This window comes from Gobius niger (genome assembly GCF_951799975.1).
Source record: "Gobius niger genome assembly, chromosome: 14".
NCBI classification, from domain to species: Eukaryota; Metazoa; Chordata; class Actinopteri; order Gobiiformes; family Gobiidae; genus Gobius; species Gobius niger.
The window spans coordinates 30,100,792-30,121,358 of NC_136865.1; the positions used below are offsets into that span (position 1 = coordinate 30,100,792).

Consider the following 20,567-nt stretch of genomic DNA (forward strand, 5'->3'; position numbering starts at 1 on the left):
TCATTAAAGCAGCCATTTTCGATTTAATGAGATCATTTCATTCCCGCTTTAGTAATGCACTTAAGTTCTGTGATGTCTGGTTCATACACTCAGCTTAGAAGTGATTTAGTCACATTTTTCTCCCATTTGATGTTGATCGAGGCCTGGAAGGTCATATATAATAATACTCAGTGTGAAAAGTTTCAGGACTGAATGATTCACTTTGATAATGTAAAAGTTTAAGTCATTACAGTAACTTTTCACCCCCTTCCAAGTCCCATCAGGCCTCGTCAAGATCAAATCAGGGATAAATCGGGCGTAAAATCCACCTTAAATCTCCAAAATGATGCATAACTGGATGTTTAAACCAGAAAATGAATAACTAAAGCTTGAAGAAATGACTGTTCCTCTCTTCCTCCACCAGATGTCGCCAGAACGCTGCAAACTCGCATGCACGTGGACTCGCCCCCTCTGTCATTATTTAGCTTTGAACAAACCTCCGAAGAGGCGAAATCAATTGAAAATAGTGCACATTGTCAACACAAAGTGGATTATTGCATGCATTGCCCGGTCGACCCCTTTGGGAAACAACAAAAACTCCCCTCACTTGTGTCTGTTTTCTCTTTTTTTCCGCTGTAGAGGAAGTCGCCCCGCGCCTACGCCAGCGCCAGGACAGTGCCCAAACTCGTTCATAGTAAACCTGCAAACTCACGGGCGGTTTATTACAAAGAAGTTCTTCACTCGGGCGGAGCTCCCCTGACGAGGCGTAGGCGGCGACCGTCCGACCGGAAAACCGGGCCAAAAAAAAAACCAACCTTTCGATTCAAAAGAAAACTCCCCCAGAATCCGGCGTTTTCCTTTTTTCCACCGACAGGGGTCCGGCGCGAGGGCAGTGCTGATGCTGCTTCGGTTCCATCCAGTGTCAGAAACACGAACGACGCGGTTAAATAGTAGAGACTTTGAAGCTGATGTTTGGGATGTTTCCAAAAAAAAAGGGGAAAATGTGGATAAAGGCAACGACAAAATCCTTCCTGAACAAGTTTGAAACCGGGATATCGCTCTGATTTTATCAAGGGAAGACAGTGAGGGATTTTACAATGTCTCTGTAGGTGTTAAAGCCACACTGCGAAACATTCCTGACGTCTCACGACAAAGAATGTGCTTTAAGGCTCAGCTACAAACAGACAAGGCCAAGAAGTCACTCGTATTTAAATAGATGTTGCTATTTTAGTTTGTGTTAGAGGTCGACCGATATGGGTTTTTCTGAGGCCGATGCCAATATTTGGGCTGATTTATTCAGAACATTCACGTTTTGTAGATACTTCAGAAGCAGCTTGTTTTAAAGTGATAGTCTGTAAGTGAGGAGTGATAGAGTGAAATTGCTAATTAAACAAATCCCTCCCCTCTTTAACCAGAAAAGACTTTCTTAGTTTACAAAATGAGGAGAGCAGGAACAGACTTTTCAAAAGGAAACGATCAAACTCCTCCCCCTCTTTCTTACTCTACATCCAATGGGCGAGAACATGCTTCTCTATGGTTCTTATGGCGGGAGCTGACATTGCTGTAATACCGCCCCCTGGTGGCAGGGGCGACTCCAAGAGACACTTGGGGAGCATTGATTCTAATGGGACTTCAAACGTCCCAAGAACGGCTTAAAAGTCTGGCTCCAAAGAGTTTTCTTTCTCTAAAAATCGCTATGACCCATGTGACCCATGTGACCCATGTGACCACGCTGGGGTGGGGGACATATTTTTAACCATGGTAGTTTTTGTTTAGGAGGCCGAAATTTGGAAGCATTTAATGAATGGGGCTGAATGGGACCCACTCACCTTTATATTCTATTATATCTATGTTCATCGAAATGCAGGATTTTATAAAATGTTTTATAAAATGTGTAAAACATTAAGACTTCCAGACAATCACTTTAAAACTGCAGACTCTGTTATGGTTCTGAAATTATAAGCAAAAGTCTGCCGTGTATAATATACAGTATAAATACTGTCCGAGGTGGACAAACTTGTGACTGATTTTCACCGTGATGTTTCTCAGCTCCTGAGGCCGAGGAGGTTGTGGGAGGCTCTTTTTAAAGGCTCATATTTTACCTCTTTCCAAAGGTAAGATATGGAAGTCTCTACCACTTTCGTATCCAGAGATATCAGGCCAATATGCCCAATAAATAAATACCCGAATATCGGCCTGGTATATCAGTCGACCTCTAGTGTGTGTTCAACTTTCTCAAGTTACTGGGATTTAAAAAAATAACACATTTCTATGTGAAATGGGAGATTTTTTTGGCAATGAACGCAAAATCACATGTGTCTGGACGAAGGAAAAGCCTACCAACGAAAATGACTTTAAAAATATAATCATTGATGTGTCTAATAGATTTACAGAGTCGCTGAAGTCGTAGGAACTTCGTATGTGAGAAAATACTGTTGCAAAACGACCAAAAAGGTCAAAGATTTCAGGACGTTTTGAGGATTTTGTTTGTGCCACATTTTCCCCTCGTTTTTGAAAACATCCACGGTTATATTTCGACACACACAGTTATAGAAAGAGCTTTAAAAAGACTGAAAATTCCACCCATCGTGGAGCCGTCCGGACCCGCCGCTGATTGTCCGACTACGTTAGCGACTTTTCGGAGAGTGCTATGCCAACTCTGCTTTGCTACAAGGTTCCCGTAAAGCGCTCTACTCTTTAACCTCGCCACACGAAAGAAAAAAAACCTCCTTAAATTTCATCACGATATTTGAACATTGACAACAACAAGACGACATCGATGGTGAACGACTATTTCTAAACAGGATCTTTTTTCTTTTTTTTTAAACCACAAAAACAGTTTCATTATATTAAACTTTTACAAATCTGCTTTCTCGATTGGTTATAAAGTTTACAACGTTATGAGTGCCATCTGCTTCGTCCGTCTATCTATCTATCCATAGCGCCCTCTAGCGGTTCAGTGCAAGGAATTGGCCAGAAATAGCAAAAGAAACAAAAACACACCTCGAACCTCTACAGATAAAAGAAAACCGAGGGGAAAAAAAACAAACATATCCAGCAGTGTCAAGGTCCAAAAGAAGTTACGCCCTGAACTGGCAAAGTCAGGGTTAAGACCGTGATAAAAGCGCTTCACGATAAGGTCCGGCTGCAGACCGCTGTTCGCTACAACGAAACTGACCCGGGATTCAGGCTTAGAAGCTAAATGTTCCCACCGAGCGCCACGCAGTCGACAAATGTGAGATCGTAAGAGAAAGAGCAGAGGGCCCAGAACACCGCCTTGTGGAACTCCCATTGATCTAACACGGTTTCTGGGCACAATGTATCACAAAAGCATCGTTATAGTCTTAGCATCATTTGCAAAGAGATTGTCCTGATTTCGTTTCAGTTTTAAGTCTTGTTCTGATGATTTGATGACTAAAAATAAATTGCTCATGTTTTATTTTTTGGTGGCGAGACGCTGCAGGTGAATGAGATTAAAAAATAAATTAAGAGATATCGATTTGAAACTTTGGCTGAACACCACTGATATAAATATGAGGAAAAAATGTATTGGAGGATTTCTGTCATTTTATGTTTTACGCATAAAAATGGCCAAAATGGGCCAAGCGTAATAAATGAGACTTAGAATTAGACATTTAAAAATCCCGCTGAAAAGAGATGAATACCCAACATATCAGTATTTGTGGATAAATAAGTGCGGGAAAGACGAGGGAGTGACTTCCTGGATGAATCTCAAGGGTGAGTTTGGTCTTTTTTTCCTACTGATGACAATAAAACTAAGACGTTAAAGTGATAGTCTGTAAGTTTGCAAAGGGCGGAGTGACAGACTGAAATTTGAAACTAAACAAACTCCTCCCTCTTTAACCAGAAAGCGCTTCTTCGTTTGCCAAATGACAACAAGAACAGAATTTTCAAAGTAAAGCTCAAGCTCCTCCCCTTCCCTCCTGATTGGACAGGCTGGTTCACAGGAGAAGCTCGTCTCATTGGTCGACGCGGGAGGAGACTAGACTCTGATTAGCTGCCGAGATCCAGGAAGGGGTGACTTTACAAAACTGACTTTACATCAAAATGCAGGTAGTTGATTTTGCACATTATGTACATGCCTTTCAGTCATGTGACTTTTGTTGTTATGGCGGCCATTTTGAACACCGAAGTAGAATTATGCAGTACGACAACGTGTAGCAATATCTCTACTCAGGATGAAAATGAAACACAACTGATCGACAGTGGCATATTTATGAACTCGTGATCATTGCTCAAGACGAACGTTTATGTGAAGAAACCAGTGAGTCAGAGTTTAACCTCTTAACCCCCACTTTAACCTCTCAACTCCCGCCTGAACCGAGAGGATCTTTTTCCTCACGTCATCAGATTTTTTTTCCATCATTTTTTTGTTGGGTCACTTTGTCACATTTTTTTCTTTCTTTTTTTGTGTCAAATTTTAATCACATTTTTGTATTTGTTTTGGTCACATTTTTGTCATTTTTTTGTACATTTTTAGTAACATTTTTCTCAAATTTTTGTCACATTTTTGACATTTTTTTGTCACATTTTTGGCATTTTTTCATCCATTTTTTTTCAATTTCTTGTGACATTTTTGTGACATTTTTGCCACTTTTTCAGCAATTTTCGTCACTTTTTTGTCACATTTCCACCATTGTTTTCGTCTCAGTTTTGTTGCCATTGTCACAGCTTTTTTCCAGAAGCTTTTGGACTGGGGTAAAGCCAAACTGGAGAAACTGTGCTCGGTTCAGGTGGGAGTTAAGGGGTTAAGAGGTTAGCATGCTACCGGTTAGCATTTAGCTTCAACAGCTCAGCTCTGACCTCTCCAAGAGAATGTCCTGAACCACAAACATCTAGCCTTGGATACAACCTGTGACAGAGGTCCTGTAGTATTTCCTCAGTGTCATAGATGTGAGCCACACATGTGTTTATGATGTTGAAGCCATTGACAGTTGCTAACCGGTAGCATGCTAACGTCTTGAGCAGCTTAAACACCGACTGAGAATCACAGAGAAAGGTTTCCTCTTTGTATTAATTTAGTCTGAGGAGTGAAGCAGACCTTTTGTAAATCCTGTTGTAGTATCGCATGTACTTCGGGGTTCAAAATGGCCGCCTGAACTATGCGTAACACATTTTAGACTTCCAGACCATCACTTTAAGGGAGAAAACGAGCTAAAAAAAGATCAGTGTTTTCACCTGCCGTGTCTCGCCTTAAACTTAAAGGGTCATTATATTAAAATATCAGAAATTGGCACCAAGAAGAACGTAGCTGCCATTTAAAACCCAATATAAAATGTGCTTTCTTTCGAGTGCTCTGAATCTCGAAGTTTGTTGAATAAACGCCGTGTCGCTCGGTGGAAACGAGTCCAGTCCAGCGTTTTGAGAAACCCGATGTTTTCTGACACAAAACCCTGGACCGGTTCAGCCAAAACGGGGGAGGGGGGGGGGGGGGTCGCTACAAACCAAAACCGCACCGGCCCGAGTCCGTCCGAAGCCTCAACTGTTCATAGAATATACTATACTGTACTCGTGTGTGGATATAAAAAAGGAAATCTGACGCATTTACAGCAGTTCTCCGTTCCTCCCAAAGTCAATAGCTTTTCTTTTCTTTTTTTTTTTGTCATTTTTTTTTTTTTTACATTTCAAAACCCGACTTTTACACATCCGCTCTACAAAAAAAAACGTTTACACAAGTTAAAAGGGGCTGGAGTTCAGAACGTTCGCCTGTTTCGAACGCGACGTAAACGCTGTGGGACGATTGAAAGTGCTCACGGTGAGAGTTCGTCTTGAATTCGAGCGGGTTTTCGCTCGTTTTTCTGGATTTTTTTCTTCCTAATTCAAGGCAACGACATTCCATTTTTGTCCACACCCTTTTTTTTTTTTTGTATTAAGTGCAAAAGGGAGATGGGAAAAATGCCTGGTCCAAGTCGCAGTAGATCTAAGTTGAAGAGTCTTCTGCAGGTTATTCCACTGAGGTGAAATCTAGAAATCGGACTCAATAATCAAGTAAAAAAATGCCCATAATTTCAACCAAAACTGCAGCTGAATGTGTAGCCTGTCATTTCTGTACTTTCAACCAGCTTACGCAGCAAAAAAGTCTAGTAATGTCATTATTTTTCAAGAAATTTTGATTTTATGTCATCGAGATTAGAGGTCGACCAATATGGGTTTCTCTAAGGCCGATGCCGATATGCTCGACCGATACTTTTGGCCGATTTTTCTAAAAGTCTGGTCTGTAATCTTGTAAAAACAAACACCTGGCCGCTCCAGCAATGGCCGATTTTATTTTCTTACTTTAGGTGATTCATAGCTTCTGTCATTAGCATTAGCATACTGTAGCTAACTGCACAGCCACCAAAACCGTGGTGACGTCACAGCTCTACTTCCGGCAGATGTGTGAGAAACAACCCAAAAAACACGATCAATATTTCTGAAACTCAACAAAGAGTTACTGAACATACTTATCTATCAGGCCCATTAGCCAAACATGCTGAACCTACTGCTATAAAAGTAGTATTTACCAAAATCGCTACATTCGGGTTTAGCGGAGAGAAATGCTAACGTAAGTCGGCGCTTTGCTAAACCCGGAGTTAGCGACTTTAGCAAATAATACTTTTTTTAGCAGAAAGTGCAGCATTTTAGAGAAATAAGTAGGTTCAGTAACTCTGCGTTGAGTTTCAGAAACATTGATGGTTGTTTGAAAGAGTTTATTTATGTTTCTTTCTCGCATATTTGCCGGAAGCAGAAGTCTTGACGTCACACTTATCCAGCACACCAAAATAAAAGCACCATCTCATTCATTAGTTCAACTTTCTTTCTTTCTGCCTGATTATTAACAGGCAAAACACTTAAAACGTGTGTATTTAATTACATTCTTGTATCGTTGCTGCTGAACTAATCAATGAGACGAGCTGTGGGCTTTTACTTTGGCGCGCCGGATCGAAACAGGAAGTCCCTTTGAGTCATTTGTGGAACTCGCCGACTACATTCTCCAGGTTCTGTGCTTCAGAATGATCTGCAGCCTGTCCATATTCACAGAGGAACTCAAAAAATCCACCACTTTCGGTCCTTTTATCGGCGCTAGATCGGCCGATATTTGGGGATCTTACATTATCGGCTATGCCATCATCCAGCTCTAGTCGGTTTTGGTGCAATCGAAAGCTTTTCAATGACATTTAAGGCCTCCATTTTGACTTGTAAGCCAAAAACCCTGAACAAATCCAAGATGAACTCCCTGAAATGACACACCTGTGATCCAAAACGACCTGCGCTTTTTTTTTTTTTTTTAAATCAGTAAAAGCCGCTATTCTCCTCAAACACCGAACAGCGAACATTCTGAACTGGAGCCGAACCGTTTGGATACTTCTTTCTTAGCAGTGCTCCGATACAGCAGTACGTGAATATATGTTCCTATTTACAAACGATAAAAGACGTTTCAATCTCACGACAAACAGGGCTAAAAGAGCTAGCAACGCCGGGGCGCGGACACCCGGGTTTCACCTCGCTTTGTAAAAGACCGAAGTTACAACACGCATAAAAACAAGGAAAATATAGATATATAGTTTAGTTTTTTCTTTTTTTTTTCTTTAAATCCCTGCCCGCCACCGACCGCCGCCCCGCTAAGTTACGACCCGATAAAACTCGTTTAGGATTGCGCCCGCTAGAGGGCATTTGAGGTAAGTGAGAGAAGAGTCCTGCTTTAGCTTGGGCGAGCTTATGTAGCCGCTAAAAAGTAATAACCTTACAAAACTTAAAAGAGTGCAGACATTCGTATATATATATAGAGATATATAGAAACGAAAAAAAAAAAAAAAGAAGAAATTAATGGCTCAAAATTGTCAAAAAAGAATAATAAATGCGTTTTCTTTTTCGTTTTGTGCAGGGGAAGCCGCGGGTGGAGCCGTCGGGCTTCGCAGTGCTGTGGGAAACGCTGGTGGGAGATTGTTCAAAAGCCGAGAAATCGAAAACGAACATTTGTGGAGGAGAGGATGGAGACGGGAGAGAGATGATGAGGAGGATGAGGAGGAGGAGGAGGAAAGGAGAAATGTCCGTGAAGGAGGAGGAGGACGGAGCGAGGTCAGGCGAAGTACATGGTGTGCTGCGTGTCGTAGTGGATCTGAACGGCTTTGGCCAAGGCCTGCGGGTCGCGGCCGTTGCTCTGCCCCGACACGTGGCTCCCCTCGGCGCTGTGGGAGGGAAACAAACAGTCAGGGGAAGGTTTGACGACGTCGTTTGATTTAGGTTTAGTCAAGATACAGTAATCCTTGTCTTTTAAAGAGGTCTGGGACACCGTTGGGCACAGAGACACACATTGTTAACAGCAGTCTTGTTTCTGGTTTAGTAACGGAGTAGTAAAGGAGCTGTAGTCAAGTCCAGCTTGGATGGACCAAAGTGGTTTTATAATTACTGTACTTTGTGTTCATATTATTGAATTCTACTTCAGTCGGAGCAGGTGCCAAAACAGCTCTATTGTAAAGAGGTTTTTAAAGAAATTCCCAGAAAGAAAACGTCCAAATGTTTCCCCTGATCATTAACCTGCCACATTATTCTTATGGTAAAAAGCTCACGTTCATGTTTTTGAATACCTTCTCCACTTTTGGACACCTTTATGAGGAAATATTTAGAAGAAGAAGAAAAAGAAGATCTTTATTTATATAGTGCCTTTCACAGAGACCTTAGTTCATATGAGCTGGAGGAGAGTAGTAGTGGAGGATTTTGCCTCTGCATGAGTTTATGTTCACTTCATATTTTGTGAATTGGACTACAGCTGTCGTCACTGACAATCTGTGCATGTTAGGCCCCTTCAAACTGCTCCAATTGCTCCGTGATCAGACTAATTCCCAGCGTGGAATGGACAAGGAATAGTAAGGCAGAGCCTGGAAAGGAAGAGAGGACTTTGAACTTTATGGCAGTTTTTGTTTCATGTGAATTGGCTCCGGATAAGTGATAAACCAAGACTAGAAATGTGCATAAAGACAGTTACCATAGTTATATAGGCTATATAAAGGCTCTTTAGAGCGTTGGGATGTCACGTGAACGGAACCTATTGCAGTCCTTTTAACAACATAATGTCATGGACATATTTCAGTCTGGCTATAAATTACAGGTCATCTAAGGCCAATGTCAAAGGTAGGGTTATATTTTCAGATTTTTCCTAATATCTTGTCGATAATCCTGCAAAAGCAAATACAGTGGCCGATTTAATTTTATTTCTTAGATGATTCAATCATAGTTTCAGTCCCAGCTTTGATTAGCTGCCGTTAGCATTAGCACACTGTTGCTTGCCATGGCATTTCGCGCTGTGATGAAAAATACAACTGCAGAAGTTAAAACTAATTCAGTGACTGAATTCTCCAGGTCCTGCCCTTCAAAATGACGACAGCTCCATATTCACTGAGGTTTAGTTGGTCAAAGTTGTAGCTAATTTCCATCGCGATGTTTCTCTGTTTCCCTGAGGCCTAGGAAGTCAATCAGTCCTGGAGATATCAGCTTTGATCGGCGCTAGATTAGCTGATTTTTACAGATACTTTTACAGATTTTCAGATTTGTTTTTCTGCTGGGCCGTGCGTAGGTGTCAGGGGGACAGCACTGGCCTGGTTTAGGTCCGACTTGTCTGACAGGGCCTATTCTGTAAAGGTTTTTCTCCTGACTGGCCCCAGTGTGCTGTGGAGTCCCCCAAGGGTCTATTCTTGGGCCTATTCTTTTTTCTTTACGTCGTCACTTTAGCTCAATGAGGGAAAACGTTTTCATACATATTTCACAGCCATAACAACCGTCAGCTTCAGCCCTATTTGCAGGATAAACTTCCACTTTTAGTTTTGGCTCTGACCTGTCGTGGTCCTTGTCGACGAGATGGTACCGCGCCCTGAAGGCCACCAGCCGGGCGTAGTAGGCGGGCGCCGGGATGGACACGGAGCGGGTGCAGCGCACATACGTGTGGCACAGCTGGTACGTCAGCAGCTGCAGCTCGTCGGCCGTGAAGCAGTTATCGTCCCAGAGCACGTGGTAATGGGAGGGACGGCTCGTGCCCTGGGGAGGAACAACAAACTCAAGTCAATAACATCCCAGACGACAAGTGTGCTCCTAACGCTGGGTTTTAGATACTTTTCAGCCAAAAAAAAGACATATTATATCAGGGTTTTTACACACAACAGAGAAATGTAAAACAAGTCTATGATTGTGTCATCTCTAAAGATTTGTATCTATTCCAGTGACAGAAGATTGAAGAAAAACATGGATTTGAGCAAAACATTTGAGACTGAATGTGTTTTAGATCTTTTTTTTTCTTCTGTCACTATTTCCAAAGAAATGTGGATGTAATGACAGCTGGAATTAAATCTAAAGCTTTTTAACCCCTTAACTCCCGCCTGAACCGAGCACATTTTCTCCAGTTTGGCTTTACCCCAGTCCAAAAGCTTCTGGAAAAAAGCAACAAAAAATTGCAACAAAACTGAGACGAAAACAATGATGGAAATGTGACAAAAAAGCGAGAAAACATTGACAAAAAGTGACGAAAAATTTATGAAAAAGTGGCAAAAATGTCACAAAAAATGTCACAAGAAATTGACAAAAATGTGGGGAAAAATTGATACAAATTTGACCAAAAAAATGACAAAAATTCGACAAATATGTGACAAAAAATGACAAAAAATTGAGTAGAAATGGACCAAAAAATGAAAAAAATTGACAAAGAAATGACAAAAATGTGACAAAAAATGACAAAGAAATGACAAAAAAGTTACAAAAATGAGTTGAACACCCAACAACAGAGAGGCCCCACAGCGCCTCCTGTCGGTCACTTCTATAGGATGTTTAAGTCTCACCTGGATGCCCGCGTGGCTGCACAGGTAGAAGTCGAACTCAGACGGGTGTGTGATGGTGCTGTCCACTGTGGTTCCCGCCGGGACGTTCCCGCTCTTCCCGACCTGTGGAGGAGTTTAGATTTAGAACAGATGAAGGGCAGCGCGGTGACATGAGGAGAGGGAGCTGTGCGGACCCGCTCGGCCTTGTCGGAGCAGAACAGTCTGGTGTGGTGGCGCTTCTGGACCACGATGTACGTGATGCCCGGCCGGTAATCCTCCTCTAAACTGATGCAGGCTTTTCTGATGGCGATGAGCTCCGGCCACGCCACCTGAGGGGAAACGGAGACGGTTCAAAGAGCAGCCATCACTGTACAGGCTGTTAGAATATATAACAAAAAGAGAGGATTTCATGATGCTAAAAGTCTCCACACAGACCACGTTAACGCCCTGTGGAGACCCTGGATCTGTTTTATGAACGTGTTAAAGCTCGTCACCTGCTTCATCTGGCCCTCGGACACGCCTCCTCTGTAGTAGATGATCCTGGTGGGTTTGAAGCGCGTGGATTTGTAAAACTGGATGAGCAGCTCTCGCACCATGTTGGTCAGGTCCTGGATCACCTCCTGACTGAACAGCTGCTCCTGCGACAGGACGAGAAACACAAACGCTTAGCTTTCGAGCAGATCTACAAGAACGGCTTCCTTTGAAAGAAAACAAAACAGGATCAGGGTTTACACAGGCAGCAGCACATTTATGCTTCTGAGAGCCGCTTTAATGCTCAAATTATGGATTTGTGAAGCAAACAGACGCCACAACAACAGCAACGCAGTCATTTCCAGTTCAGGTCGAGTAAACATTCATCAGTTCAACTCTTTATGCCAAACCATTAACAGACTAAAAACACATCTCTCAACTACATCGACTACGATCGTATCGTTAAAGGGGGGGTATTATGCAAAATCGACTTTGTCAAGCTTTCCATCATGTTATTATGTCATTCCCTCATTACAAACATGCCTGAAGTGTTGCCTTGGCACATTCACGTATTTTTGAGTAATCTGTAAAAACTGATGGCGGCCATTTTAGGGATAGGTTTGCCTGAGTCCTCCTAGGAACGCCCCCACCTCCTGGAGACGCCTCCGAGCTTTCGTCACCAGCCGAGTAACCAACCACTGCTCCTCAGCAGAACCCCCTCCCCACTGATGCCACAGACAGCGTGTGGAGGGGGCGTGTCTGAAAGGGTCAGAGGTTCTTAAAGAGACAGAGGCCTATTTCAAGACATTCACTACAGCCATTTTGAGAGAGACATTTTATACAAGGCAGTTATTCTAATTTACTGCATTTACAGACCAACAGAAGGTTTGTCATCATTGTAGTGTGATATAGACTGGTGCTATGGGATTTAAAAAAGCATAATACCCCCTCTTTAATACACTTTTGGGCTCTCTATTCATTGTCTGTTCATTTAAATGCTTTTTTTCTAAAGCAATACATAATTATTTTACCCAAAGTAAGTTTTGTTTTATTGTACTTCATGTTTATTGTGGGATATTCCTGCAACAATTTCCTGCCTCAACATATTGAAAACACAAACAAACATGCTCCTCGGGCTCTGGAAAGACTTGTCCTTATCGGAAAAAGGTTGCAAGATTAGCTTCCCCCTCTTACTCTAATGTTTTCAGGAAGGTGGATCCCTGCTGTAAAGCGCTATGAGTGCCTAATGTCGATGGAAAAGCGCTTTATAAGTTGAGACCATTTACTATAAACCATGATGTCATCACACAACAACAAGTTTTCTACTATATGAAACATATAAGTCGACCACTAAAATGTTGTAGTCGTTTCAAGCCCCAACAATGACACAATTTCCCTGATGTTAAGGTGCACCTGCTGCTGGACCAGAACCGGAAAAGACTGAGCTGGTTGTGGAGCGACCGTCAATTTGGACACGAGAAACTTTTGAGCAAAACATTTAGTACAATTTCAGCCAAAACTGCAGTTGAATGTGTCATGGACGGTCGTTTTTTGGTATTTTTGTGATTCTTCTGAGCAAAAAGAACCCAGACATGCCTCTCTTTTGCACCATTTTAGAGGTAAAGTGGTTTTTCCGAGTCTTTTTGCTGCTGCTCCCGTTCATTCAGAACAGAGTAGAGTTTATTCCCCCCCCACTGACTTTAACACTGACGGTCTGCAGTAACAAGCAAGTGCAAAGGTTTGGCGTTTCACAGAACAACACTGATCATTATGGCTGGCCGTGTGTGTTTGAGTGCATATATTTACCCCGCCGTTGTCCTGCCTGCTGGGGAAAGTATTTACCCCGGACATGTCCTGCCTATTTACCCCGGACATGTCCTGCCTGGAGGTCTGCACTCGGACCGTGGCGCAGTATCGGCTCGGGTGCCCGTCCATGCTCCCCACCACGGCCGCGATGGACGGCTTCTTCCCGTCGCCCGCCGGAGGGTGAGTGACGTCCGCCCCGAGGAAGATCACGGGCTGCTGGAAAACTGACGGCCTGAGGAGAACCAGAGGGGGGACGTTAAACTGACGAAAATAAATATCTCACTGTCTGTGGGGACTTTGGCGATAACAGAGATGAAGCGATGTTTTCATATCAGAAATATGCAAAAATGTGCTGAGAAACATCGGAATTTACATCTCATTGTCATGCAGAAAAAACACCTTTAACCCCCATATGGAAAAAAAAAAATTACAATCTTTCCCCATATTCTACCCCCATATTTCCCCGATTTCCCCTATTTTCCAAACTCTTTCCACCACATTTTCGTAATTTCCCCCCCGTAATTTTTTACCAATTCCCCCCACATTATCCCTATTCTTTCAATATGTTCCTCATTTTTCCCTATAGCTTCCCTATTTTCACTCCACATTTTCCCTATTCTTTCCCAATATTTTCCCTAATTGTCCCCCATATTTTCCCCATATTTCCCCACATTGTTTCCCCACATTGTCCCCCATATTTTCCCTAATTTGTACCACACATTTTCCCTAATTTTCCCCCATATTTTCCCCCCATATCTTCCTTATTTTTTCCCCATATTTCCCCTAATTTTCCCCCACATTTTCCCTAATTTCCCCCAAATTGTTTCCCAATATTTTCTCTAATTTCCCCCCATATCTTCCTTATTTTTTCCCCATATTTTCTCAAAATTTCCCCCATATTTTCCCCATACTTTCCTAAATTGTTTCTCAATATTTCCCCTAATTTTCCCCCATATTTTCTCTAATTTTCCCCAATTTACCCCCATATTTTCCCTAATTTCCCCAAATTGTTTCCCAATAATTCCCCTAATTTTCCCCCATATTTTCCCAAATTGTTTCCCCATATTTTCCCTAATTTGTACCACACATTTTCCCTAATTTTCCCCCATATCTTCCTTATTTTTTCCCCATATTTTCTCAAATTTTCCCCATACTTTCCCAAATTGTTTCCCAATATTTCCCCTAATTTTCCTCCATATTTTTTCTAATTTTCTCCAATTTACCCCCATATTTTCCCAAATGTTTCCCCATATCTTCATATTTTTCCCCCATATTTTCCCAAATTTCCCAAATGTTTCCCCATGTCTTCATATTTTTCCCCAATTTACCCCCATACTTTCCCCCACATTCTCCCTAATTTGTCACCCATATTATCTCTCCCTATTTTAACGCATATTTTCCCACATATTATACAAGAGTTATGAGTAACTTTGGTTCAGAGAATTCCCGATGGCCACTAGAGGGCAGTAAAGACGCTGCAGGTAAAAAGGGAGAAATAAACACATGTAGTTAAACCAAACATGTCAGTATTTGTGAATGGGAAACACAGCAGAGAGCGGACATGTTGGAACAAAACGTGATAAAATAAATAAAGGGAGAGTCTGGTCTATTTTTTTGCCTCTTAATTGAGTAAACCTTTAACCCCCATATGGAAAAAAAACAAATATAATCTTTCCCCATATTTCCCCTATTATTTTCCCCTCCACATTTTCCAAATTCTTTCCACCACATCCTTATTTCTCCATGTTTTTACCAATTCCCCCATAACTTCCCTATTTTCACCCCACATTTTCCCTATTCTTTCCACGATATTTCCCCCACATCTTCCCTATTTTTCCTCCACATTTTCCCAATATTTTCCCTATTTTTACACACATTTCCCCTATTTTTACCCACATTTTCCCTAATTTCCCCCACATCTTCCTTATTTTTCCCCATAGCTTCCCTATTTTTCCTCCATATTTTCACCCCACATTTCCTCTAATTGTTCCCCTCTATCTTCTTTATTTTTCCCCACATCTTCCCTATTTTTCCTCCTTATTTTCCCTATTTTCACCCCACGTTTTCCCTATTTTTCCCCCATATTTTCCCCATATCTTCCCTATTTTTCCTCCACATTTTCCCAATATTTTCCCTTTTTTTACCCACATTTTCCCTAATTTCCCCCACATATTCCTTATTTTTCCACATAGCTTCCCTATTTTTCCTCCATATTTTCACCCCACATTTTCCCTATTCTTTTCCCAAATTTTTTCCTCATATTTTCCCCATTTTTCCTCCTTATTTTCCCTATTTTCACCCCACATTTTACCTATTATTTTCCCCAATATTTTCCCCATGTCTCGTCTTAAATGAGTAAAACCTGCTGTGGTCAGACACGACAGTCGTACCTCTGATGTGGGACCAGGACGTTGTTGATGCCTCCGAGTTTGGCGTTGATTTTGAGGCAGAGGTTGGACAGAGTCTGAGGCGACGTCTTCACCACGTTCTTCACCTGAACGCACTGAGTGGCCATTCCCAGCAGCGTGTCGCCCACGCGCTTCACCTCCGCTGCACGGGAACAGAAAAGAGGGAGATAAACGAGCAGGAAGGAACACGTGAAGTACAGTTAGGCAATATAATATACTGACGATATTATCATCTACAAGATCATATTGAAACAGCTGTTTGGAAGATCTTGAACATCGAGTCACCGTAAATGCTCTAATATAGGCCGGGGCCTTTATTTCCTCAAGGGCCTCTAGGACCAGGCCTTTATTGGAACCAGGCCACAATTAGAGACAGGCCTTTATTTCTATTTGAGCAAAACGGACGACCAGGAAAATGAAGAAAAACGAGATTTGTGTCCATTTGCACCTAAAATATTAGGTTCATTTATTAATGAACATTTCAAACCCTCTCCCAGCGGCTGGAACATTGACGCCTTTTATTTTGTCGGGACAACAGGAAGTGTTTCGTTGCTGTTAGCGGAGCTTTGACATCAATGTCACTGCAGGTTTCTGTTTCGTTTTTACCGCAGATTATTTGTTGTTATCTTGTGTAAAAGGCGAGTTTAGACGGAGCGTTTGTGTTTGTGATCGATCATGAGACTGACCCGAGAGAAGACGAGACGCTCGCGCTGATGGGAGGAGTTATTTTGAGGCGCGGGACTGACCTGCACACGGAGCAGCTGGACGTGCTTTGAAGACGCGATGGAGACTTTATTAAAACCCTGGAGGGTCACAAACATTTGTTGTTTGCCCTGTTTCCAAATATCGTCACAGGAGGTTTGAAAAGTGGCTAAATCTGTGTCAAAGTTACGCTCGGATCAGCTCCTCCGCAGCGTCCCCCTCGGCCCAGGTTCCCGTTTGTTACTTCCTGCACGTGAGTTTTCATTTACACCAGTATGAGACAAATTCCTAACATGGGGATTATTTCTACCGCTATAGTTTCTAATAAAAGCCCCGGCCTGTTTTAGAGACCGGCTTTAATTTGTCTCCGCCAGCCGCGAACCCGGCCACTGTCAGAGACCCGGCCTCTGTCAGAGACCCGGCCTCTGTCAGAGACCCGGCCTCTGTCGGAGACCCGGCCTCTGTCGGAGACCCGGCCGCTAATGAAACACAGGCCAGTATTAGAGAATTTATGGTAAGCTCCAATATCAAGAAATGTGGAGAAAAATGTGGGAAAAATTGTCCAAAAAATGAAAATAAAAAGGGGGAAAGTGCTGTTTCTTACCGTAGACGGGCGTTTTCCCCGGCAGGATGACCACGATGAGCTGCAGACCCACGTAGGACATCTTCAGGTGTTTGAACATGGGCTCCACGCTGTCGGCTCCCTGGGCGTATTTACAGAAACACGGCTGGCCCTGGATCGGCATCCCCGCGTCCTTCGAGATCTTCCTCAGCTGATCCGTGAAGCTCCTGGAAGAGAACGGGTTAACGTGGATTTAAAATGCCTCTGAGGACTTCAGAAGATCACCCTGGTTCTAACCCTGAGCGGGCGTGACTCACTTGAGCAGGTCTTCTCTGCACTGCTTCTGAGGCGCGAAACAGGCCACGGCCCAGACCTTGATCTCGATGCCGGCGTAGAACTGCTTCCCCCTCATGTCCCACACGCCCTGGTTCGGCGTCGCCACCGTCTTATTCTGCGAAGAGAGGCCCTACAACCTTAGTCAGCCACGCGCTTCCTACGCCAGAACACAAGGCACTACAAGGCACTACAAGGCACTACAATACTGCACTGCTACAACGTCAGGGCGACCAGGCTGCCACAGATCTATAGAGTCTCTGCGGGTGAATGGGAATAAAATGGACAAAACTGCCTTTATTTTCGGACATAAATTCTAAATAATGGACAGAGCCAGGTTTAAACTTGTTTTATTTTCTGACATATTAGTTACAAAGATTTGCTCAGAGGGATTTTGGATTTGTTTAGCAAGATATTAGTGAAGAAATCTGTAAACACTTGAATGTCTCCTTGTTTTTTGATGTTCATAACTTCTTAAAAGGGAAAACCGTGTGCGTACTGCCCCCTCATGGATAAAAAGTGCATGTTTTGTGAATTTTTATTTTCTTTTGATGGAGGTTTGTTTAACCTCTTAACTCCCGCCTGAACCGAGAGGATCTTTTTCCTCACGTCATCAGATTTTTTTTTCTCCATCATTTTTTTGTTGGGTATTCAACTCATTTTTGTCCTTTTTTTCGTCAATTTTTTATCACATTTGTGTCACATTTTGTCACATTTTTTGTCATTTTTTTGTCACATTTTTGTCACATTTTTGTCATTTTTTCGTAAATTTTTTGTCACTTTTTTGTCAATGTTTCTCACTTTTTTGTCACATTTCCATCATTGTTTTCGTCTCAGTTTTGTTGCTATTTTCACAGCAACAATTTTTTTTTAATCAAATTTTGGTCACATTTTTTGTAATTTTTTTTGTCTTTTTTATTATTATTTTTTGCAAATTTTTTGTCATATTTTTGTAATTTTTTTGTCACATTTTGTCACATTTTTGTCATTTTTTCGTCATTTTTTTGTCAATTTCTTGTGACATTTTTGTGACATTTTTGCCACTTTTTCATCAATTTTTCGTCACTTTTTTGTCACATTTCCATTATTGTTTTCGTCTCAGTTTTGTCGCTATTTTCACAGCTTTTTTCCAGAAGCTTTTGGACTGGGGTAAAGCCAAACTGGAGAAAATGTGCTCGGTTCAGGTGGGAGTTAAGGGGTTAAAAGTAGAACTCCACGTCATGAGGTTTTCTGTTTTACAATAACGAAGCGTCAGGAGTGTGTGTTTTAGTTTTCATTTTAATATTCTTTATGCCCTTATAGACCCTTTCGCTGCTGTCGTCATCTGTGATCAGCTGGAGGCAGGAAGTGAGCATGAGAAATATGATGAAACTAAAACTAGCGATTATAAATGTAAAACTACAACTAAATAAAGTGGTCCTGTTGTGGCTTAAGGTGCAAGAACAAGAGGACAACATCTGAGATGATAAAATAAGGTTTATCTGATGCTTCTGTTGGCAGTTAGCTTCCTGCCTCCAAATAAGCCTGGAATGTTTACAAACAATTAAAGGTCTATAGCGGGGTCTCCAACATGGTGCCCGGTAGCAAGGGCGTAGGTTTGGTGTTACTATTGGTGGGGACACTTTATTTGTTGTTGCAAGATGCCTTCTGGATGTCGTTTTAACCTCTTAACTCCCGCCTGAACCGAGAGGATCTTTTTCCTCACATCATCACATTTTTTTTCCATAATTTTTTTGTTGGTTATTCAACTCATTTTTGTAACTTTTTTGTCATTTTTTGTCACATTTTTGTCATTTTTTCGTCAATTTTGTATCAAATTTTGGTCACATTTTTTGTCATTTTTTTTGGTCTATTCTTGTAATTTTTTGGCAATTTTTTGTAATTTTTTTGTAAATTTTTTGTCAAATTTTTGTGACATTTTTGCCACTTTTTCATTAATTTTTCGTCACTTTTTTGTCAATGTTTTCTCACTTTTTTGTCACATTTCCATCATTGTTTTCGTCTCAGTTCTGTCGCTATTTTCACAGCTTTTCTCCAGAAGCTTTTGGACTGGGGTAAAGCCAAACTGGAGAAAATGTGCTCGGTTCAGGCGGGAGTTAAGGGGTTAATGCACCTTTTCGGAAAACAAATGGTTTCTCCAACTCTTTTGTCCCCTCTGTCACTGAACTGCTGAATTCTGAAGCGAGTGTGTTTACTAAGTCACCTTAACCTTTTTCAAATGTGTCCTTTTTTGTCATCCATTGTCTGTATTGTTGGAAGTGACACACAGTGAGTGTTGTGATGTGCAAATATCTGTCTGAGGTTGCAGCAAATGAATTGCCCTTGAAGGTTCAATAAAGCTTTCTGAATCTGAAGAGTGGAATGAGGACTTAATGTCATGCAATAAATATCAAAAATAGACATCTTTAGGGAGCGTGGTCGCCATCCTTCGATCTCAAATCAGCCTCGTGACTCAGACAATTCTACATTTGAAATGATATAATGATTCTCTAGAAGCTTCATGTATTTATCTGCACAAATTTAGGGAAAGGCCATTTCATTTCTGGAGTGCGAGGCTGATTTGAGATTCAGAGCGATTCTCAGCAGCTCATCGTCGTGCTACACTTAGTAAACTCTTTGTGTTGGGAAAAGAAATCTCTCTCCAGGAACTGACACTTTTACAGATTTCGTGATGGGATTGAAACAGTTTAGGACCGTTTGCTGCTGAGATCAACACCCAAAGGATTACGGCACAAAGAGAGACTCCAGGATTTTCCATGGCAGTAAAGTAGCTCCCTCTCTGTCTCTCTCTGTTTGTCTCTCTGGCGCCCCCTCCCTGCAGAGCCCCGGTCCCAGTACTCACCCTGCCGCAGTCCCTGCCGGAGTCCGTGCTCACCCTGCCCCCGTACTGCAGCATGGGCGCGGGGAGCACTCGGCCCGTCACCTCCGTCATGTCGTTGTGGACCACGATCCCGAACTCCTTCAGGTACGGGTCCGGGCCGCCCACCATGCTGTTGCTCTTCACCTGAGAGCGGGCACAGGCACCACAGCATTAACAAACCGTTTTGGAATGACTGGGGGGGACCACATTATAAACTAGGGCACCAGTTTATAATGTGGTCAAAGTTAGCTAGCTAAACAGGCAATGCTAAAACTTGCCGGAGTTCATCCAAGACGCAACCGGCTCGGAGGCCCCAATACACACTAATGGAACTACAAAGAAGAAGCTAACAGGCTAACAGGCAAAGCTAACTGCGTGCTAGCGTCACTTAAACAGTATTCACAGCCAAATTTGACTGAATAAAATGATCTCCATTGTGTAATTGGATGAACAATATCCCTCTGTCCCTTTGTCTTTTCTGTCAGCGTAGGATTTACTCTCACAGACAATTAATGAATAAAAAAAACTTGCTACAACACCTGCAGTGGCGCTGATGGCCTCTACAGTCTTAAAGGAACAGGCCACCGTTTTTACATAGTGAGATATGTTCTTACCTTAGCTTTGACGAGTTCTTTAGGACC

General features: G+C 42.2%; 1 protein-coding gene and 1 long non-coding RNA gene across 5 annotated transcripts in view; one reads left to right on the top strand and one right to left on the bottom strand.

Annotated features, from left to right (window-relative positions):
- Positions 1–20,567, top strand: part of LOC306974001 — a 147,681-nt gene that overhangs the window by 107,905 nt on the left and 19,209 nt on the right. The gene's annotated exons all lie outside the window — the stretch shown is intronic.
- Positions 7,185–20,567, bottom strand: part of ago4 (argonaute RISC component 4) — a 44,551-nt gene continuing 31,168 nt past the window's right edge. The window contains exons 10-19 of one of the 4 annotated variants that reach the window (XM_079570902.1): positions 19,909–20,070; positions 17,051–17,199; positions 16,776–16,960; positions 15,452–15,611; positions 13,062–13,293; positions 11,279–11,422; positions 10,979–11,113; positions 10,806–10,907; positions 9,812–10,011; positions 7,185–8,168 (exon numbers count right to left, since the gene is read on the bottom strand). In XM_079570902.1, coding sequence (XP_079427028.1) covers positions 8,060–8,168; positions 9,812–10,011; positions 10,806–10,907; positions 10,979–11,113; positions 11,279–11,422; positions 13,062–13,293; positions 15,452–15,611; positions 16,776–16,960; positions 17,051–17,199; positions 19,909–20,070 — 1,578 coding nt within the window. In that variant the 3' untranslated portion in view covers positions 7,185–8,059. The remainder of the gene's footprint in view (positions 8,169–9,811; positions 10,012–10,805; positions 10,908–10,978; positions 11,114–11,278; positions 11,423–13,061; positions 13,294–15,451; positions 15,612–16,775; positions 16,961–17,050; positions 17,200–19,908; positions 20,071–20,567) is intronic. The other 3 variants (XM_079570901.1, XM_079570899.1, XM_079570900.1) reach the window with 3 other exon arrangements.